Source organism: Epinephelus moara, chromosome 6 (assembly GCF_006386435.1).
Source record: "Epinephelus moara isolate mb chromosome 6, YSFRI_EMoa_1.0, whole genome shotgun sequence".
Taxonomy (NCBI): Eukaryota; Metazoa; Chordata; class Actinopteri; order Perciformes; family Serranidae; genus Epinephelus; species Epinephelus moara.
In genome coordinates, this window is record NC_065511.1 from 30,192,587 (window position 1) to 30,216,385 (window position 23,799).

General features: G+C 43.4%; 1 protein-coding gene across 4 annotated transcripts in view; it reads left to right on the plus strand.

The window, feature by feature from the left end:
* The first annotated feature begins 6 nt into the window (after positions 1-6).
* The window catches only part of fam131bb (family with sequence similarity 131 member Bb), a 31,905-nt gene continuing 8,112 nt past the window's right edge, over positions 7-23,799 (plus strand). Inside the window, exons 1-7 of one of the 4 annotated variants that reach the window (XM_050047444.1) lie at positions 7-712; positions 12,937-12,974; positions 16,776-16,811; positions 17,239-17,341; positions 19,986-20,210; positions 20,419-20,559; positions 22,985-23,295. In XM_050047444.1, the coding sequence (XP_049903401.1) occupies positions 685-712; positions 12,937-12,974; positions 16,776-16,811; positions 17,239-17,341; positions 19,986-20,210; positions 20,419-20,559; positions 22,985-23,295 (882 nt within the window). In that variant the 5' untranslated portion in view covers positions 7-684. The remainder of the gene's footprint in view (positions 713-12,936; positions 12,975-16,775; positions 16,812-17,238; positions 17,342-19,985; positions 20,211-20,418; positions 20,560-22,984; positions 23,296-23,799) is intronic. The other 3 variants (XM_050047445.1, XM_050047446.1, XM_050047447.1) reach the window with 3 other exon arrangements.

The following is a 23,799-nucleotide window of genomic DNA, read 5'->3' on the forward strand; positions in this document are numbered from 1 at the left end:
GCGCACACAGGAGAGGGAGACAGAGAGAGAATCCCCCATTTTAGCTCAACAATATTACGGCAGTGCAGAGATATCTACAACAATGGCAGCCCGGCACTCTCGGCACTGTGCTATTGATCTTGTAGTGGCAACCCAATACACACACAGTCAATGTGATTGTTGTTTTAACCTCTCATTAGATTAATGCCTGTGGTTGTTTTTGATCATTCTCATTTGCAGATCATCCAATTATGCTGTCATTGTCAGTCCCAGTAACTCAGACTGTTTAGTTAAATGTCATAATACCTGCAGATAAGAGTGGATATCTAATAGCACAGTTATATCACTGGTGATATTGATACTTATAAAAAAAAGACAACTGTTTAAATAATGCTAATAATGCCTCCTCACATCTTTATTTAGTCCCAATCTATTCCCCTCAGGCATACTGACTTACTAACCGGATCTCTAAGACACTGCACTGGAGAGAGAGAGCAGAGGGGAGAGAGGGAGAGGGAGGGAGGGAGAGACAGAGAGAGAGTGATCGAGCAAGCGCAGGAGGGAGAGAGAAAAAGAGAGAGCACAGGAGAGCAAGAAAAAGAAGCTAGAGCCGAGAGAAAGAGAGAGTCGCAGGAGGAAGAGGGAGAATGCACGGTGTCTGGGTAACACTTCCACGCTTGTATCCAGGGCCTTTGTGAATACACCATGGGATGCATCGGCTCCAGGAGACTGAGTAAGCCCCGCTTCTCTTCTCTCTCTCTCATTGCGGGCTAGAGGGGGGTTTGGGTGGGGGTGGTGGCGGAGGGGTTGAGGAGGATGAGGAGGAGGATGGGGGTCTTGCAAGAGCGAGGGGTTTGTGTGTGTGTGTGTGTGTGTGTGTGTGTGTGTGTGTGTGTGTGTGTGTGTGTGTGTGTGTGTGTGGAGAGACTATGCATGGACTGGCTTTGTATGTATATGTGTGAAGGTGCTTGCTTCTCTTGCAGTGGTCCCAGAAGCTGTACACTCAGTATACAGGCGAGATGTCAGAGACAATATGTGTTAAAATGTGGTACTGTGTGTGTGTGTGTGTGTGTGTGTGTGTGTGTGTGGTTGCATCCCCCACCATCCCTACCCCCCCTCACTCCCTCCTCCCATCCCTTGATTTATGATGCTGTTTGGCAGTATGTATATGTGTGTGAGTAGGAGGCAGAGAGGGATGGAGAGGAGAGGGAGGTGCGGAGAGGGGAACGCTGTGATAGTGCTTATTTATAGGGCGGTATGGCTCGGAGAAAGAGAGGAAAAAGAGACAAGGGATAATGCTATTGTCAGGGGCGTTTGCTCAGTTTGTTATTATTTGCATGAATAATAGGGATAGAGGGGGGATAAAGAAACGAGCAGCAGAGGAAGAATTTCAGCGCAGGCAGGCAGGGAGGAGGGGAGGCGGACGGATGGCGATGGAGAGAGGGGGAGAGGGAGGGGCGAATACGTGCAGGCCAGGGTGTGTGGGATTGATGGGAGTTTTCAGGTGAGGACCCTCTTGGATAGATGGCATGTTAGGAACTGCTGCTACATGGTGAAAGACTGGGAGGGGTTGTGTAAATGATACATATATTTTTTAAAGTTGTTTGCATAGATATAGTTTAACTATACTGCAGTGCATGTCTTCGTATGTTGCATGAATCACACTCAAAGGTAAAAATAAACACAGACTTCTTTTTGGTGTTAAATATTAATGAGTCACTTAGCACGTCAGGCTCTTAAAAAGCATCAGTCAGAGTGTGTTTTTTTAACGTCACTCTGAAAAGTGCATAACCTTTGCAGGGGTCGTGAATGTCATAACCAGGTAGAGAGGATTTCCTACTTGATTGTGCAACCCCCCTGTCCCTTTTTAAACTAAATGTAAAGACGCGATAAAGAGGATTTTAAATACATGTCTTTGAACATGCAAGAAGAAAGAGTATTACAGCACATGACACAGTTAGGAAGGCAGGTGTGAACTGAATACAGCAGGACCAGTGTTACAGCGGCTCAGGCCAGCCAGATTATAGTGTTTGACACATTGCAAAGCGGGAGAGGAGGTTAGGATCCTCTGTCAACACTCAGGTCAAGACAGGAGACCTTACAAAGCCCTGCTGGAAATAATGTGATTGAAGAGGACAGAAGGCTTTGGAAAGGTGCCACATTAATCTGATCGTGAGCCACCTGAATACTGATGCTCCGTTTTTATACGAGTGATCAGAGAAGCTTAAGATTTCAATAAGGCTGCTCTGGTAATAGCAGTTTCTAATCAGGGATAAATGATGATGAGCTGTGTATAAAAGGAAAAGTACACTGTAGCCTGTCAGTCACATGTAGTGGAGATCTACTCAAGGGAATACAAATGTTATTCCAAGCTGTGTGTGCTATAATCTAATACAAATGTGTAAATAAACAGTATGTTTTCAAGCAGCTTGTGTGCCTCAGCCTGGGATTCTCTCGTAAGCATTGGAACCAGCGGCAGTCTCGAGGCGTGGTTGTGTTTATCCTGGGTGAGGATGGCTTTAGTGTGTGCTATTGATCAGGCTTCTCAACTGCAGTCCGCGCTGCCAAGCAGAGATCAACAGGAGGAGCAGCAGCAGCAGCAGCACTGGCTCTGTCTCTGTACAGGAGTAGCCCTGATGTATCTGTCTGCCCTGTGGTAACACTATCTCTCCCAGCTCCATCGTATCCGGGAGTGTGCTCCGTGGTCAGGCCGGGATATCTGTGTGGAGGCACACGCTGCTGTAGTATGGCAAAAATCATGCCTCTGTGTGATTCGTCTGTGCCCAGCAGGTTGAAGAAGTATACTGCATAGTTTAGTTTGTTTTGGATGTCACAGGGGATGTGCAATGCTAATAGAAACCTTTATTATCCCCCGTAAGGACAACACTTTACCCTACATATCACTTGTTATTAGAGGTCTGGCGATTTGAATTTATTCAAACAGAAAGCCCCAGACGTAAAAAACTCAAGGCCAAAAAAAGCAGCATAGTTGCAAATGTTGCAGACACTGATACATGCAGGCAGTGAGGATAGTTGGTGTGTGAGTTTGCAGCCGTTAATTCAGGCCCAGTTGGAAAATAAGGGCTGACATAAATACCATGGGGTTAGTTCCCTTTCACCTTCAAGTGTTTCTTTGCCAATAAAAGGTTCAGTCTACAAATAATCTATTGAAGATAAACTCCTCATCACTGCAGTATTCTGTATGTTAATGGTCATAGGCATAGATTTCAGGGGGGACGCAGGGAACGTGTATTTGTCCCCACCTCATAAAAACATAAAAATAGCAGAGGACTTTTATTTAGATGAAATTAAGTAAGTTTTCACCATAAATCGATGCAGTAAATTATGTGTTTGACGCTCAAAATTTATATTATATATATATATATATATATATATATATATATATATATATATATATATATGTCTCACACCCCAATGTTCAAAACAAAACCTTTGCCCTTGTTACTAGTTATTTTGGTTTGTGTTTTAAACTGACTCTTATAACATCTGCTGTAGCCCAGCATCCCCTCACCACCACTGTAACTGAGTCAGGTGACACAATGATGTACAGTGGATGAGATGTCCGCATCCATCACCCCTTCAGAGAGCAAAAGGCCTTGAGAAGCATATGATGGGAGGTGCACATTCTTCTTCGCCTCATCAGCGAGGAGAAGGCAGCAAGATCTACTGCAAAATCACTACCGACTGTATTTTTTGTCGGTGACTCAGCTCGTGTGCAGTACACAGCTTATGTATGCTTCATTGAGAGCAAATCTCCACAGCTGCCGAACACAGTGTAGGTTATTCTGATACAGGCACCGTGATGTTGATTACGTTCCTAGATGTAGTGTTGATAATGCCATTACCCGTAACTGTGCTAAAAGTACTCAGCATCAGAGGCATTTTTTCTGTATCCACTTACCAGGCCACGCTATAGGCTACATATGAGTGCTGGAAACATTAATCACTGTGTAATTTAGGGCATTGTGTGCAGTGTGAAGATAACTGCTATGGGTCAGGCTGCAGTGGTGAAATTATAGATATGAATGTGGGGCATTATGACAACTCTCACCTGTTTGTGCCGCCTCTCAGCAGACTGTCTCTATACTTTCTCTAAGTTGGCTTTGGTAAGGTGCCACGCCACTGATGCACCACTTACTGATTCAATTAGCACTAATAGCTGACTCCGTGTGTGCGTGTGTGTCTGCACATATTTTTCTGGCACTGAAATGTGTTTGTAGCACAGTTATCTAAAGTGGCATTGAGTGTGTTGCCATACTCATGATCTTGTTTGCTAGCTATTTGATCACATAGTTACAGACTTAAATCATCATTTTGCCAGTTTTAGACTATTAAATACTGGTAAAGTTCTTTTGCAACAGCTTGTGTTTACACAACATTTAACATTTTTGTTTGTTAAATGAAAAAGAGCTTTGTACAAAGTCATGTTTATTTGTAGAAAAGTATGTTTCTACTTCTTATGATATTTTAAAAAAGGACCGTTTTGGTATTGATAGACTCCAGAGGTGTGGATTTGACTCACATGACTTGGACTTGAGTCAGACTCAAGTCACAAATCTGATAAATTTAGACTCAGCTTGACAAAATCATAAAGTCCTTGCAAATCAACTTGGACTTAAACCCCAATGACTCGTGATTTCACTTTGACTCTAGCCTTTTTATTTGAAAATACTTGTTACTCAAAAAAGAAAATATGCCACGAATCAGTTAATTTACATTATATTACCTCAACCAAACTATCATTAATGCTATTCATTCCCTGCAAGCTGACGCTCAAGTCCTCAGAAGATCCACTTTGTTTGAACCAATCTGACAGCATCCACTCATGTTGTAGGAGAAAACCACGAAGAACTTACGTTAAGTTACTGAGCACCAGTTGGAAATATAATACCAAAGATAATTTTGTTTGCATGCGTAAATGACATGGTGGTCAACAAAAAACAAATTGCGGTAAACAAAACATGTGAGTGGAAAATTACAAATGGAGACGTAACAACTTCCTACAAAATTGTTTTAACAAATAGGTAGAGTTAAGGTCAAGAGCACAGTATGACTTGTTTGGAGCTTGAAACTCAAAGTTTAGAATTTGGGACTTGTCTTGGGATTAATTCAAGACTTGCCTGTCTTGACTTGGGACTTGAATAAGGACTTGAGTGCCTACTAGCCAACCCCTGAATAACTCGGGTTTTGTGTTGCTAATTTTAAAATATTCCAAACAGTGCCCAGTTTGTCTGCCTGCATGTTCATCCATCTATCTATCTATCTATCTATCTATCTATCTATCTATCTATCTATCTATCTATCTATGTATGCATCCATGCATCCACCCACCCACCCATATATATATGTATACTGGTATATTTATATATGTGTCCATGCATGGACCTGTGAATGACCTCAAGTTTATATCCGCCTCTCATACGATGCGGTCTTGCTGCAGTCTATATTCATACGCACGTAGGCCCATGTGTGGGTGGTGTATAGGCACTACTGTTGCTTCACTGCTGTGTCCCATCTCTCTGTTTTCGCTGCTGCACTACAGAGAGGGATTCCCTGTCATTAACTTAAAAACCCAAACACCCCCGCTAACACCGTGCCTTTACACACACTCACTCGACAACTGATACCAGGTCCCGCATTAGCCAGTTTGCAGCCTGCCTGTAAACTGGCAAATGTGGCAGACTGAGGTGAAGGCTGATTGATTGGCTTCTGTCCAGGTGGAAAAGCCTTGCGCACATCAACACATTCAAGGTGAATGAGTCAGTGATGTAGTGCCTCAGAGACAAGAGGGGACCTGATGACCCTTACCTGCGTTGGTGTGTGGCAGCTTATGTGTGTGTGTACACTCAAGGACTCCGGTGCAGCGTATATAGCAAAGGGTCTTTAGCTACAGATTTATGTGTCATATTCTTTATGGTGTGCCTTGTCACAGGATGCCAGGTACAAGCCCGGATCACTGTTGGAGGGGAACTGATTAAAATGTATATAGGTGTGTCTATATGTGCTTACTCTGCCACAGAGCATTTTCAGACTGTACGTGTATGTGGCAGATCAGAAATAAGAGGCCTGTGTGTGGGCACATGATGGCAGGCGTTTCTGTAAACAATGTGACTCAGCCGCAGAGTGTGTTATGAAATTGAAACATAATGCTGTGAAAGAGAGAATTTCATCTCTGCAATTTGATCGGTGAGAGAGTGTGTGTGAAGTTATGTGCCATTTGTGGGTGCACTCAGCATTAGTGCGCAAACCAGCGTTGGTTGTGTCAGTGTTATCTGCAGCTACTAACCACTCCAGTGCTGATAAGGAAAAAGGCCACGTTCTCAAAGGCGGGATGACTCCTTTGAATACCAAGGAGCAAGAAAATAAAGATTTTCTGCATACAACGTGCTGTCTGCTGAACGACTGGTTGATTTCCTTCGCCTCTGCAGGTTTTTTCCCTCCATCTAAACAGAATCAGATAACAGCTTTTTTCTGTTACAGGTCTAAATATTCATTACATATTTAGCAGGCCATTAGGATGTTTATGGAAGTGATCAGGTTGATGATGCTGGGCTGCAGCTGCGTGTGTCAGGATACATGCTGTAGATTTTCAGATACGACAGTCAGTGCACCAGTGACTGCTGTAACCTATTTATCCTGTATCAGTGATGGAGATCTGCACAGGATGGCAGCCACATTCATGCCTGAACAGATTAATGAGGCATGTCAGGCCGGGGGCATGTAGATTGGGAATGCCATTTCACCAAGTTAATGGCAGTAGCTCATGCTGTGCTCGAGTGTCTGTGTAAGTGTCAGTCAGAGCCCCTGCACGTGTGAGGAGTATGTCCTGAGACACACTTGGCTCTATTTTTCTTTCCTCGACCAAACTCTTCCAACCATCTGGGCTCAGGTCCTCAGCTGTGTTCCTGCTGAACTCTGGAGCTCTGTAACCCGGCATCTGCACATCTCGCTGCAAGAGGGCTGCAATCCAAGCTGGTGCCCCGTCGTGGCAACCAGCCTTACTGCAGCTGTCATGGTAAACAAGCACCAAGCCCCCTTGGTTCTTCAGCGTTATTGCTGCAGGGCACTGGGAGTACAAAAAGACAGATGACGCTCAAACGCTTCCCACTTCAGCAGGAGCCGTCAAGCCACTACAGTCAGAGCTGGAGTTGACAGTGCAGCCGCTGCAGATCTTTGGTTGTTCGTTACGCACGGCCGCACTGCTCCCTCTTTTTTATCCCTCCTCCGTCTCCCCTCCCTCCCTGACTCCTTCTCCATCCTTCTCCTCGGCTGAGCTAAGCCTGGCTCCCCTATGACCGCAGGGGGGTATCCAGCGCTGCACCGCTGTGTGCGCGGGGGAGGAGGGAGAGCGCCAGGGGAGGAAAAGCTGGCTCAGAGCTCTGGTCATGTGCTCTGTTGTTGTTGCCGTTTCCTCAAGGAGGAATCCTGCCTCTTCAGGAGCAGAATTACGCATTCGCTTACTGTGCTGCTGAGAGCTCAAGAGCATCAGCTATCCCGGTGCAGAAACACACAGCGTGGCTTAAGAAAGCACCGAGATCCTGGATAATGACTACTGACCCATCATCTTTACAGATATTCAGAGAACTACAAACAACTCTGACTAATCACAGCATGATATAGGCATCCAAACCCTCGTGGCTCACTTCACAAATAGCACAGGCTTTGATGTAATCTCATTTGAGGCACACACACACTGTCATATACATACAGCTACAGAAGCACACACACTGTACTTAATGTTTCTGGTCCATTGCTGTGTAAAGGCTGGAGGGCTTCCCAGTAGGAGTTTGTACTGCTGTATTCCAGAAAACTCTTGAGCCATATTGTGATTCATGTGGAGAGAGTGACTGCTAATCTACTAATTGGCCAAACGAGGCTGAGGGATGCAGAGGAGAGAAACTAAGGATGCCAAAGCCAGGGAGAGAAACAGAGGACAAGAGGGATTGGCGTTGTGTGTGTCCCTGTGTATTATACTGTATCTAGATGTGTGTGGGTGTGCACATACGTTCATGTGTAGTTTGTGTTTGCAGAGCGGATTTTTAACCCAGATGGGGAAGAAAAATCTGGGACAGTATCTCCCGCCCAGGCAGAAGACGAGGCATCTCTCTGTCTAACTGATATCACCCCATAAGTAACCACCTCACACCGACACCACACTCCACATTGCCAAAAATCAAACCTGTCTGACTAATCCCTCTGAGGTCACACAGAGTTCATTTCTAACAGTGAAAGTAGCGCCTGAATGTAAATGTGTCCACCCTCTCTGACAATGGCAAGTCCTGGTGCAAAGTGGTTTCTTCATTTCTACAGTTTGGGGGCTGAACCAGAGGTGTTTCACTGCTTTCTTTTTCAGGAATGCTTTGTTCGCACTCCCACAGTCTCTCACAGTTTGATAGCAAAAAGGTGGATTTGCAGCGGAGCGGGGAGTTCTGTCAACAGCTGCCGTTAGTGCCCTTAAACACAGTTAAAACGCTTAGACTGTAAAAACAACAATTGGCAGTGGCATTTGTTGGGACTGGGGCTGGGATTTGCCCTTGAATGGTGTATTTTAATTTGTCACACAAGTTAAGTTGCTTAAAGTAAAGCAAATTATGTTTCCAAAACAGCTTGAGTTTTACAGAGTGAAATATTTTCAATCCAAAACTGATGTTATGTTTTCCTGTCAGGTCCTTAACAGCAGTGAGCACAACAATGTTTTGCTCTCTCTCTCTCAGTTGAACACGGAGAAACTGGTAATAGCACATCATTAAGAGACCTTAATGGGCCATAATGCATTACAGAAAAAAGAAATGTTAGAAAAATGTACAAGGCGCATCTTCTTACATATAAAATAAGAGAGGAAATTGGCTGATATTAGATTTTGGACATTGATATTGCCTGTTTCATCCAACTTGAAATTATGTCCAACAAGTATTCAGTATTAAAGGTCCAGTGTGTAGGTTTTAGAAGCATCTACTGGCAGAAATTGTATATAATACTCATAATTATGTTTTCATTAGTTTATAGTCAGCTAAAAATAAGAATTGTTGTGTTTTTTTTGTTACCTACAGACCACAGATTTGCCAAGAATTGAGGTGAAACTTGCAACTACTTGCAATGTGCAGGTCTGCAACATTCTGAAAACCTGCCAGTTTACACCAATGTGACTAGACAGGATGATGCATCGCCCCCATAGCAACAACTCTATGTGCCTCCGTTCGGATTTCCAGCTTTTCAGGAAGTTAAAAATGGCTGTATATTATACATGTCTACAGCCACAGGATTACAAATGAGATGAACTTGGGCTTGGCAGTGAGAGAGGGCTGCTGTCTGAGAATGCTGCAGCAAGCAAACATGCCATCTGCTGACAGTTTGTACCTGACTTGGCTGGTGGACTTTGCCACAAGCTGATTGGCTGTTGAAACAAGTGGCGTGCCTTACCTTTTAAAACCAGACACTGGCAAGTGGACAAACTGAGTCACAGGTGACACCTTCACCCAGCCTGAGTCAAGCTGAGATGGGCAGGTTTACACCGGTGCAGCTTTTCTTTGCAACATCCTAAAAAGGTTTCATCGCAAATGCTCGGTCTGAACTGGGCTGTATGATTAACTCTTTATATCTACATACAGGAAGAGGTTTTCCTCCAGGGTGACCTTCAGTAGCCTAGAAAGGACAAATCAAACACTGGCTTTAGATAGGGCCGTTCACAAATTTCACATTGGCTACATAGTTTTCCTACATGCTTGGCACATAGCAAGCTCACAGCTAGAACTAGCCACTAAACACTACACGCTGGACCCTTAAAGGGACACTCTATCAGCCTGACATCGCCAGAGCAAATCGTAAATGCACATTAGACTGGAACCTCTCAGATTATTTTCAATTTCCAAGGGGTGTAATCGGCAGCCTTCGACCAAAATGCCTCTGGACGCAATTGGATAGACCTACAACCAGTGCTAAGCCACGGACAAATATAAAAAAGACTACAGCGTGCACAAATTAGCTGTGATAGTGTCGCATCGATGTCTGTGAATGAGTGTTGCCGTTTTCACCATCAGAATTTGAAAATAGTACTCCAACAGAAAGTTTCACATCGGCTGCAGCCATGTTGGTTGCTTTTGCAAGCCAAAAATAACGTCATCAGGTACTTTGTGTAAAGTTAGAAGGCTCCACAAGTTGCCAGCCATCATATTCTACCCGCTCCATATTAGATAAATGGTTGTGATTGGCCTGAAACGGGCCAGGTTGACTGGTACTCTGTTTTAACAACTAATCGCCTCCAATTTCTAAGTCAAGTTTTGTGTTAGAAATCTGCAGAGACTCATTAAATCTGTGGAGTGTCCCTTTAAGGTAAATTTACCCCAGTGATGTACAACCAAACAGCTATTTATGCATACAGGGACTTTGTGTACCGTCTGTGGTGATGTTGAGTGGTATTTAGGGAAACCTAGGAGCCCTAACTATGGGAGGAATGCACAAACTGGGTTGAGGGAAACTGGGTTGAACTCAATGGGACATAAAACACTCCATCACTCCTGGAAGTAACTCCTCAGATAGTATATGATGATATTTGTAACAGAGGACCCCTGAAATGAAAGAATCCAACCTGGTCTCACTCTGAGACGAGGTCGGAGTGAGAATGTGTCGGAGGATCCCATGTTTGAGTGCTGTATTAACTGTGCAAATGGAGCGTGGTGGTCCCGATTTGTAGTTGGCACACCCTTCCCCGTGCGAGAAAAGGGGGGTCAGTTTCTGGAATGAAGTCTGTCCCTCGTCTCCTGCCCTCACAGTGATCTGATGCGACTGGATGGAGTTCAGAGGGAAGGGTAATATCTGAGAGCCCAACAGAGACAGAGCGGAGCTGATGTTTCTGAATCACTGGGTCAGTGGGTCACAGACATCACTGGACATCCAGAGAGCCAACAACTCTCTGTGTTTTCTCGGAGCTGCCGAGGAATCGCTTGTGATTGCCAAATGCAGCTGTGGAAAAACATGATTGGCTCAGCAACACATGTGCAAACACACACACACACACACACATAGTGCTGATACAGGAGTGAGCCCCTCTGAGAGTTGCACACACGCATAGAGACCCTCTGATACAGAGAGCAGGCACCTAGAGACTGAAGCTGTGTTTAAACTCCATTACCAGTACAGTCTCTCTAATTAAACCAATGTTTTAATTAGGATTTGGACAGCCAGGAAAGAGGAAGGATAATAATGTTCATTTATCCAACAGAGAGGGTCTATTTCTGATGACTCCTATCTGCCGTGTGCTGGGCGGGTGGCTCTGTGTATGATCTGCCACTGACTCTTTGTAGTGCATTTTCAACTGACATGCAGGTTCCACTTACATGTAGAGGAAGTTTATTAAGGAAAGAAAGATTTGACTTGGCTCATTTAAAGCTTACACCAGAGGTTAGACACTGGTGGGGGTGAAATAAAGCCTGCGGGTTGTTGATGGAAACTCTCAGTTGAATCTCCTGGACATCATGACAGGAGAGGTAACACTGGAATTGTGAATTTGAATAAATCACAGTTAAAGAGGACAAAGGAGGCCGATCTCTCATTTTTACACCAATCTGAGTATTCGCTATGAAGAAGTCAACTTGCGTCTAAAATAGGAAAGAAATATTTATTTATTGATATACTAATATGTGTTACCAGCCAAACATTTTTATTCAACATTTAAGAGGCTCTACGTGAAATTCAGACCATATGAGTTGTCAGGACACGCGCTCAGCTAACAGTGCTAGCTCCGCAAACAGCGCTAAACAACAGCAACAGTGTTGACAGAGCTAATGGTGTTAACCAGCGGGGAATGCGCAGTGACACCGCCCTGATGTTGGCGGTAACCACCGTATGAGCGCATGCAAAGCGGCGGCGATGAGTTGACCACTGGGATACACACATGCATTAACATGTACAGGCAGCTGGATAGGCCTACTACAACAAACCACAGAGAAGCTCAGGTTACAGTGCATACAGAGGTAGTGTGACTTCATCCTCTGCTCAGGACGCCATTACTCCACTATATCTTTACATAGCAAATAGTGGTTTACTGATATATTTGTGCTTTGACTGTTGCATATAGACTTTTTAAACACAGGTAACAAGAATTTAATTCAGTTCATGGAGTATATTTGACACTAGAAAGGCTCTTAACTATGTCCCAGATGCAAATTAGAAGTAGGAAATTGTATGCATATGGTTGGAACTGTATTATTTCATATTTCTTTGGGGGAAAAGTGTTGCAGAAATCTTGACCACACATATCAGAGGGAATATACTTACAGAACCTTGCTGTTGTTTCTTTAAGGGGATACTTTAAAGCTTACAATCCTTACTAATTTTATCAAAATGTTTCTGACAGTAGTGAAAACAGCAGCCAATATGTGTAACACAGCAATCCCCCTTCTGAATCAGTGTGGTTAAAGGAGCTGTTAGCCTGTGTTCCTTATGAAAACAAAAATGATTATTTTAGTTTTTGTTTTATTTCATGGTATTATTCCTCCGACATTTCAAGAGTGTTTTTACTGTTGCAGATATATTTATCTTATCTTGTTTATCTTGCTTCTTAAGGGGAGTGATATTTTGTGTGTGTCTGCATATGTGTGTGTGTGTGTGTACTTGTACTTGCCAGATAGTGAGCACCGAAACGTGTTTTTAACCAGCTAATTATTGTAACTTTGACAGTGCGGCAAAAAGGAAAGCGACAGAGATGATTAAATGGGAAGAAATAGCAGAAATTCACCCTTAGATGAATAAGAACAGAACATTTTCCTTATTGAACGTCAGCCAAAGCTTTATGAATTGTAGTATTGTTAGATCACAGAACATTTTGTGGAAGCAAGGCTTCTTGTGTGATTTGATTAAGAATTGATTTAAATGCAATGAATAACAATATACTTTCCTTCTCTCCTCTCTCTCTTGTCTCTTCCTTTACCCTGCTCTCAGCGGGAGATGGCGTCCCAGTCCAGAAGGATGGGGAGCAGGTAAGCTTTCAGTTCCTCTGGCTCACCCCCTCTTGTTGACTTCCTCTGACAGTGGACTGTTGTCACTCCACCTGAGGAACCAACATGGCCACTGATTAAAAAAAAAAAAAAACACAGGCAGCTACATGATGAGCTGCAGCAGCTCACCCCACTAGCTCTCTGTGACTTAAGGTGCCAGTGCTTACGCTAGTAGAGTAGTGAAGTAGCGCGCACATCATGTCAGTGTCAGTCGCTTAACTTCCACTACACCTCCCCGCCCTCGAGATGGGGTGGCGTAGCTGGAAGACTGAACAATCACTGCTTCGGTCGGCTCATTGTTGTTGCTGTGACGTCCGCTGCTTGATGTCCATCTGACAGTCACTGCTCAGTGCTCGTTGAAAGCAAAACAGCAGAGGCATCACTGTGTCTTTCTCCAACTTCTTACACACCATGACTATCTCCGTTTACCACTACTCCCCTCTCCTTTCCTGCTGCTTTACTGATCCCGTGCTCTAAAACTGATCCCTCTGAGACAGGACACAGGAGAGGGAACCATTTTGGACTAAAATGTAGAGAACTCTACTTTTTACGAAAATGCACTGTGGACTGATTCCATCATTTATTTATGAATTGTGCCCCAGAATGCCCTTCGGTCCTCCGTAGAGGGGGGAAAAAAACAGCCACAGCCACACACACACACACACACACACACACACACACACACACACACACACACACATACATCAGTGTTGTCAGGGCTATTGGAAGCAACATAGGAAAAGCTGCTTCAAGGGGCCCAGCTCTACCACTCAAGTTTCTTAAATCTCTCATCAGAGCCACTCCTGCAGAGGAAGAGGAAGAGAGTGAGGAAGTCGAGGAGCGGGGGAGTGGGAGCGAAGAATAGAATTACAAGAAAAAGAAGGAGTGAAGAAAAGAACGGGAAGAGGCTGATATTGATTAACATGAGCTATCTGGATACATGCTGTGTGTAGCTGATGGAGATAGTGAACACCACCCCGGTAGTCACTCTCTCATGATGTCATTCAGCATTAAATTACCTCTTCTTTACACTTAACAGTCCGTCGACCAGCAATGATAAGCAATTGAGTACAATTTTGAGGCGTTGGTGCTTTCTTAAGCTAATTTATACTTCTACTACAATGCAGAGGAAACACTGTACTGCACTACAAATCTGTTTACACATGGATATAGTAAACATAATAACATAACACAGAGCACTTTTACCTTTAACATTTTAAGTACATTTTGCCAATAATACTTTTGTACTTATTCTTTAGTGAATACAGGACTTATTCTTCTAATTAAGTGTATTTTTGATTATTATATTTCTGTTTTTCACTTGTATGGAGGGAAGGAATGAAGTCAGGAAGAACAAAACTCATGTTTAAGCTCAAATTAATAGATTTCTCTTATGTTTGTATGGTAAATATGAAGCTACAGCGAGCAGCTGGTTTGCGTAGCTTAGCACAAAGACCAGAAACGACTAACCTGGCTCCGACCGAAGCTAACAAAATCCACATACCAGCACTCTAAAGCTCACTAGTTAACACGTCATATCTTGTTTATTTAATCTGTACAAAACCAAATGGAAAAATGTTTTTACAAGGATCATATGCCCGACTATCTCTTGACCAGGCACAGAAATTTACTGGAGTCTCTACTTGCCTTGCCAACCAGGAAGAAGGTTTTTGTACAGATTAAACAAACAAGATATTGAGCCCTATTTTACACCCGGTGCAAAGTGGTGCACTGCGCAACAAAACTGTGATTGCAAGTTTCAGACCAGCACAGTTGTCATTTTCACAGCCAACTCCCACGTTGTGTAAGTCGCAAATGTACTTGTGCTCTTTGGCATGTAGGTCTCAAAATGAGGTGTGGTCAGGCGCATTGTTGGCACATTGTTATTTTCAGGCAGCAAAAAGCAATTGCACCATTGACCACCACTATCCTGCTATTTAAAGAGCGCATTATCCAGATAGTAAGACGTGCCTACATAGGCGTACACTCTGCTTGTTACACACACAGGGACATGCGGATGGGTTGTGGGTGGGTGAAATAATACATCATTAATGAGGAGAATATTAATCACATTCTCTAAAACATGAACGCAGCAGAGAGCAGAGCTGCTGTCCAACTCCCATTAAGAGAAAGCATTTACAGGGCGTCGGTGGCTTGGTGGTGGAGCGGGCGCCCCATGTGCGGGGCTGTTGCCGCAGCGGCCCGGGTTCGAGTCCAGCCTGTGGCCCTCTGCTGCATGTCATCCCCCTCTCTCTCTCCCCCCCCCTCAAGCTTACCTGTCCTGTCCATTAAAGGCAAAATGGCCAAAAAAATATCTTTAAAAAATAAAAAAAAGAGAAAGCATTTACGCAGGAGGAGCAGCGTAACTTCATTGATAAGTTTAAAACTAGTTTTTAGTTTTGCTGCTGAAATATCCCATGATATTTGCTGCAGTGACATCACTGCTCTCACTGCATTACGCTCAGCATAAAACTGCTTGCTGCCCCAGTTGCCCAAACCACCATGTAAATAGTAGTGTGCCATGTGAATGTGAAAGTGAATGGGAGATGACACTGATTAGTTGAAGTTATGTCACACCCACAACACACCCATGATTAATTAAGGGATTAAATACAACCCCTTTGCCACTTGCGCCCAGATTATACACCGTTTAACGAGCAGAAGTGGTTGGGCACACCCTTAATGCAAATGCACCATGTACTTTAGACCATGCACTCTAGATGATTTAAATAAGGCCCTTTATGAGCTAATCAGTGAGCTTTAGGGGTGATGGGAGGTAGCTTTTTTATTTGCCAGAGCCAGGCTGGCTGTTTCCTTCTGTTTCCAGTCTTTATGTGAGCTACCACACAAACACAAGAGTGCAATCAAACTCCGAGCAAGAGAGTAAATAAGCATATCTCCCACAATGTCAAACTGTTCCTTTAATAAAAGGATCTGAGTACTCCCTCCTCCGCTGCTGTTTACATTGCAGGGTTTCACATATATACAAATGGAGACGCGGCCACCTTTGTGACAGGCTAGGAAAAATAATAAACTACACTCTTTGAAAAACAAACCTGGAGAGGATATATGTGTGATAAATGTCGGGGACCGGTGAGATTTTTCCAGTTTTGTTTATTTACTGTTTTGTTTTCGCTCAGCCTCGACCGACAGGAAGGTGAAAACATTTCAGCACAGCCACTAACCCACCAGTGTCCCCAGTCTAGTTAGCGTCTGATGGAGAGGAATGCTGTGGCAGAGGCTGCTGCTTATCTGCTTTGTCCCCAGCATCTGCCTTTACACACACACACACATGAACACACAGCCTCCCGTTCCTCCTGATAGCCTCAGTCCCCTGTCTGTCTGCATCATCAGATACCGTTCGACACAGCACTGACATCTCTCTCACTCACACTCGATTTTCCGCTGGCTTTCAGTGTTTTTGGCAGCACATGTAACCAGAGAGGAGACTCATTCATCCGTAGCGTATTCACTCTGCTATACAGAACTAAGCAAATATACTGATCCCTGTTTAATCCCCTCCCTTCTCCCTGTCATTCTGGTCCTTGACTCTTCCTCGTCCCTGGAAAATCCTGTGTATCTGTCTCTCTTCTTCTCCCTTCTCCGAATTTGTTTCTCCTCCTCTGCATGTCCGATGTGCAATCCCCCCCTCTGTCCCTCCTCTCTTCGTCTTCTCCCATTTCCCGTCCCATGCACGTCAATGTTCTCTCTGTCCTGTCACTCTCTCACTCTGTCCTGCTCCTTCTTTCCCCATCCCTCCCTCCTCCTATTTCTCTTCCTCAGCATGGACGTTCAGAATTTTCATGGGAAGGAATCAATGTAAGTGTTGTGACACCATTCCTTCGTCTACTACTTTTCTTCCTCTATCTATTTGTTCCTTTCACCTGTTTTGATTTAACTCACCCTTTAGCCATGAGCTCCCCGCCCCACCCTCATGACTCCCCTTCACCTCTGCCTTACAGTTGATCTCTTTCGGTTTATCGTAGTGGTACACAGTAGTGGGCACAGTCAGAATGACTTATTTGTGCAGGATAAAAAAGTACACAGCTAACTTGGAATCAGGATTTGGGTAATGCAGGTTTTATCTTGTGTATTAACCCAACATCTCTATCACTTCTCTTCTCCACTCACCCCTCTCTGACACACACTGTCTCGATGTCTTTGTGTGCCCCGTCACACTTCCCATACTCTCCTTTTCTCTACACGTTTCCCCCCTTCTCCATTCCTCTCTCTTCTCTCCCTCTAGCTGTCTATGGAAGACACCACGTCAATCCTGCCTCGGCTCAAGAGGAACTCAAACGCCTATGGCATCGGCGCTTTGGCTAAGTCTTCTCTGTCAGGTGTGTCAGGTGTGTGTCTGTGCTGTAAACTGGTAAAACGACCCCATGTTGGCTCGGCCCCAAGCGGGCGCTGGAGTCAGCATGGTACCCGAAACGGGTTCCCCTGTATCACTTCCTCTCCACACTGTGATAACACTAGTCAATGGCTCCCCCCTGAGTCATTGATGGAATGAATTCAGCCTGCAAAACACAACGCACACGCACACATAGCGCATCATCATACAGCTTGTTGCTCTAAGAAAAGGTGAGTGTTGAGTGGGAAGTGTAGTTTTTCCATGTTAAGTGGTTGTGAAACTGTGTTGTCCTGAACAAGTAGTAGTATGGATGTTTTGAACCGTGTAAAGTGCTTTGTTCAACAGAGTTTTAAGTGCAGTGTAGTGCAGTGTTGTTTTGGTTTAATCCAGTTGTTTCGTGCAGTGCAGTTTATTTGAGTGCAGTGAAATGTAGTGCAGCTGCTGCACTGTGTGCCGTGGTACAGATTTGTCCTGTAATTTATTCCCATAATTTATTCATAAATCTCATCTCCATGCGCCACCATCAGAGAGAATCAAACAACCAGGGATTTACAGTACGTGTCATCATGTGCCGGTCACATGAAAAAGTGGAGCATAGCCATTATGCAGATATCATTTCCTGCTAGGTAGCAGGAAGTGAATTTCTTCTTTAAAATATATACTGTATGTTCTGCAGTGTTTGCATGAGTCGAGTTCTCAGGCAGACAGCGAAGAGAAAGAGAGCAGTTTTCTGCTTACCCAGTGCAGCTTAGCGGAGGTGTGAAAACTATCATGTCAACAAGCCATCCTCTCATTACTCATGCCACACAGCCACCTCACCCCAATTAACCTATTCCATCCCATGGTGCACCTTTGTCAGACAAGACACATCCATTCCCTCCTCTCCTCCTTGTAGCCCGTATAGACAATGGCTTAGTCTCATTAAACATGTGAATGTCACCTCAGCAACCCTTCGTCATTTAGCTTTTCTCATAATCGATGTTCATGAAGACCCTCATTAAACTACAGGCATTAGAGAAGTAGGATTGGACTGACAATGTTTTTCTGTACCTCATTATCTTTGTTGAAACTGCCAATAGTCAATATTCAGTATATATATTTTTAAAAATTGACAATTTTGTGCCTCAAACATCCCCTTCAAAGCAATAGCTTTACATATTTACTTAAACTTTAAAGGGACAGTTCACCCCCAAATCAAAAATACATATTTTTCCTTATACCTGTAGAGCTATTTATTGATCTAGATTGTTTTTGTGTGAGTTGCCAAGTGATGGAGGTATTGGCTGTAGAGATTTCAGCCTTCTCTCTAATATAATAAAACTAAATGGTGCTCAAAGCACCAAAAAATACATTTGAAAAACTCAACAGCAATGTCTCTTTCCAGAAATTCTGACCTGCTTACTCAAGATAATCCACAGACCTTGTTGTGAGCAGTTTCATGTAGGAACTATTTTCTCTCTACTGAACGCCATCCATCACTATACAGAAGAAAGCGTGCATCTACAGCTAGCTCACGCAGCACCACTGAACTAACGTTACAGCTCATCTGATGAGGACGCCATTAATGTTTACATCTCGTGCCGTAACAAACATGAGCCTCTCATCCATGAGTAGATGCACACTTCCTCCTGCACAGTGATGCAGTTGGTGGGTGTAGTTCAGTTGAAAGAAAATAGTTCCATGGGCGAGAGGCTCATGACGGCATGAGATGTCAACATCTACTGCTAGCTAACTTTACAGCTCAGCTGATGGGAAGCCCTTAATGCTTACATTTCATGCTGTCACAAACACAAGCCTCTCATCCACGAGAAGATGCGTGCTTCCTTCAGCGCTGTAATACAGTTGGCTGTTACAGTTGTTTGTAGTTTGGTATAAAGAACCTGCTCACAAAAAGGTCTGTGGATTATCTTGAGTAACCGGATCATGATTTCTGGAAAGACTTTTTTTTTTTTTTTTTTAATTCTTTTGAAATGTATGTTTTTGGCGCTTTGAGCACCACAAGCCAAGTCCCATCTAGTTCCATTATATTCAAGAGAATGCAGACATCTCTACAGCCGATATCTCCAACACTCTGCTACTCACACCAAAACTATCTAGACTCATAAATAGCACTACAGGTAAGAAGAAAAATACGTATTTTCGATTTACAGGTGAACCGTCCCTTTAATCATTTCTGGTCAGCCTCTATGGTAATCATCAATCATACAGTAAAAATGTAATTAAATGACTGGCATCATATTTGAGGAGAACATTGACCGTCCAGTTATTTCCTTCCACACCAGTTTAGTCTACTGGATATCCATAGTTTCATAAGCCATAACACATCCATGACCAAACAACAGTCACACAACTCATGATAACATGTCTATCTTCTGTCTCTCTTTCCCCTCTCTTCCTGTTTGTCCATCCACTGCTTTATCTCCAAACTACCAACCTGCTGCTTCACTTCTGTCTTCATTTTCCCTCACATGCTGTATCCCTCAACGCCTCTCATCACCCCTGCATCAAACTCTCACCTCTTACCTCTTTTTTTCTTTCACTTCAAACTCCTGGGATCCTCATCCTCTGCTCCCTCTGCTCCCTCTGCTCTCTCCTTCCCTCCGCTCCCTCCTCCTGTACCTCATCTTGACCACCACCAGGTGTTAGTCGCACGATGAAGGAGAGAGTCACCAAGCCTACAGCCATGGCCCAGGGTCGCGTCGCTCACATGATTGAATGGCAAAACTGGGGCATGCAGACGGTGGGCGCAGGGGGCATCCCCCAGGCCCGCATCAGCACCCAGGAGCGGGAGAAGGAGCGGCGGTTGGAGAACGACGCCTACAGTGACCTCAGCGACGGAGAGAAGGAGGCTCGTTTCACTGCAGGTTGGAAGCACTCACACCCACACACACACACACACACACACACACACACACAGAGGAGGGCAGGCACTCCACAGTGCCTGTTAACTTTCATCAGCAGAATTATGTGCTCCTAACCTCACTGTGTGGGATTCCTGCCAGTTATTCGGCTAATTAAATCTAATGCAGCCCTCACAGTAATCCTGGGTTGTCCTCTGAATCCTGACCTCAGGTATCCTGCAGCAGTTTGCGATCTCGGAGGCCACACTCCTAGCCTGGTCGTCGATGGATGGAGAGAGTCCGCGGTCGGGGTCGAACCAGGGCAGTGTGGCTCATCTTAGCGAGGTCAACCAGGAGAGCATCACCAGTCGAGGTAAACAGCTACAAAGGACTACAAATATGACAGCAGCTCAGACTCAAAGTAGCTTGTGTTGCTGAATCTTTACATGATGGCAAAGATTATTTAGCAGGGGAAGAAGGCCCAAAACAAGGTGTAAAGTAAATGGTATTTTAAAATATCTTAAAAACATGCTGTAAGATAATTTGTCATATAAATATATATTGTGGTGGAGGAAGAATTAACATCTGTTACCTAAGGAAATGCAAAAATACTCCTTTAAAAGTGGAAGTAGTGCAGCAAAATGTATTTTAAAGAATACTTCACCTGCAAAATGACCATTTGTATATTAATTATTCACCGCTTGTTACCTTGAGTTTATGGAGAAAACTTTATTTTTCTCGCACGTCTCCTCGATGAACGGAGAATCCAAAAAAAGGTGAACATTCTTCATGAATTGAAGTAAATGGGGCCCATGTAAAACAACAGCAAAACTATATCAAAACATCCTTTTACAAACTCTCACACAAACGGTGCTGTATAATCCAATTCTCATTTATTCAGTCGTACAGTCAGTACTTCTCAAACACATGTATTTTCACTTAAACGTTGCATTATTAAACACTTCTGCCTACCATACGCTTGTGTATGAGATCTGCTTGAGCAGCGTTCATGTTCGTGCTCATGTTCTTGGCTGTGCATTTGACTGTTTGTACTGATGTGTTTTAAATCATAATGTTTTAGCAACAATGCATGTGTTCGGGACGTACTGAGTGTAGAACTGGAGAAATTAGACTTGGATTATAATGCAGGAGTTGCGTGAGAGTTGATAAACAGATGTTTTGATATAGTATTGCTGTTGTTACACGCAGACCCTGTTTACTTAATTCATAAGGAATGTTCGCCTTTTTTGGATTCTTCGTTCACCATGGAGGCATGCGAGAAAACAATTTACAAATTCAATGTAACTTGTGCTGAGTAATTGATGTACGAATGGTCATTTTTCAGGTGTAATATTCCTTTAAAGTTCTTGTTGTGCAGCAGAATGAGCATAAAATGGAAATAATCAAGTAAATTAAGTTCCTCAAAACTGTACTTAAGTATAGTACACGAGTAAATGTACTTAATTACTTTCCACCATTGGCATACAGTACATTTTTATACACTTACTGAATGTATAATAGTGTATATTCAATATATATTATAATATATGGGCTGTTAGCTATAAAACAGCTGTCATATGTGAGTGTTGATTCATGTGCAGATAAGCAGCTTGCAGTATAGCATGTGTCATGTAATGAGAACATACTGTTCCTCAAGCTCATTACAAATTTCATATTTTCCAACATCACCTGTTCGGAGGTAAACCCAGACACTGCATCTGTATGCAAAATGATTTTGGACATTTTCATTCCACAACTTTCATTCATTCAACATTCCGCAAACTTTTCCTCATGAAGTTGGAGGTGTAGATGATTATAATGAGATGACTTTGTTGTTCTAAGATAAACCTCCTTAAGGATATGATGCTTCATAAATGCATTTGCATCACATTATGTCATCATTTTTTTAGTTAAATAAACTCTTAGCAGAGGGTGAAAATGTGTGGCTGTGTTTACTCTTGGGCCTAATTTATACCCTTCCTCTTGAGAGAAAGATAAACTGCACAAAATCAAGGCTGTGTCTGCATTATACAGTTTGACACAAGTGATGAATCAACAGTGGAAGGTGTGCCAGCATTCAAACTCTATTCAGTACATCTAGGACAGTTTCTGTCATAACACTTATTCAGCCAGTGTGGAGGGTTTTTTTTTTTCCTGCAGCGAGTGAGTTTTTGATTTAGCTCCCAGTCAAACCTCCTTATTCTGTTCAGCAGGCCAGATCAAAGCCAAATTTCAAACTGGCTTAGTCTGCTGCATTTTTAACTGTACGCTAACAGCTGAAACCGCATTATACAAACATAATTAAAGGTTCAATTGTGGGTCATTAGAGGCGGGATATTTAGCAACTTAAAGGGACACTTCACCTCAAAATCCAAAGAAATGCTTTTCCTCTTTCCTGTGTTTATCAATCTAGATTGTTTTGGTCTGTGTAGTGTTGAAGATATCGGCTGTAGAGATGTCTGCCTTCTCTCCAATATAATGAAACTAGATGGCACTTGGCTCGCGGTGCTCAAAGCGCCAAAATAAAGAAAGAAAGTGTCTTTCCAGAAATCCAGTTACTCAAGATAATCCACAGTCCTTGTTGTGAGCAGTTTAATATAGGAACTATTTTGTCTCCACCAAACTACACCTGCCAACTGTATCACCGTGCACAAGGAGACGTGCATCTACTATGAAGATTATATCATCAGGATGATTCAATCTACTGTGCTTTTAGCTACTAAAACAAACCTCTGTTATACCATATTCCTGTTACAACACTTCTGACAGCACCTGCTTCCTTTTTTCATTATTTCCAGATCAGATACTGCACCACTCCTCAGCAGAGGTGTGGCCTCACACATACGTCTCCCAGGGCCACTACTGCCTCTCCTCCTCTGATGCCTGGGAGCCAATCAACAATGATCCCTCCAACGTGGCGTCTCCCCCTGCCGGCACCTACGTCATGGGGACCGAAGGGTACGACGGGCAGGCAGCGGCTCACTTCCTGTCGCAGCAACAGCAACAGCAGTTCGCTCTCCAGCAGCAGAGTCAACTACAACAGCTGCAGCAGATCCAACAGATCCAGCACTACCAGCAACAGCAGCTCCTGCAGTATCAGCAACAACAGGTGGAGTATCACTTCTGTGGGGTGACACGTGGGTGTAGCCCCAGAGAAATACTAGATGGAGTAGAGATTTAGTATGTGAGCATATTTACTGTTGCTGTAAGTCAATCCAATAATGCATAAACCTGAGCGGTCCCAGAGAAGCAAGTTACGTCATGTCAAAAGAGCTTGTCAAAATACCATCCCAGTCAATTCAATTTTTGGTTCACGTTACAACACGTGATCCCCTTTGTCCTAAGGAAGCTCTGTAACACCCAGGTTTATAAAGCTTTTTCAAAACCAACTAGATAGACTTTAATTACATAGACTTAAATCAGTCACTCAGCTAAAAGAAACTTTGGTTTTTATGTCGAGTGGGAAAGTTTATTCTGGAAATAGTAGTTGAAAAAATAATCTTTTTTCCACTGTTTTTTTTTATTTCAAAGGGAAATGACATCCATTTTCAAAATTCACACAAAATAATACAGTCCATAAATATAAGTTAACATGAACAACTCTCTCTCAAAT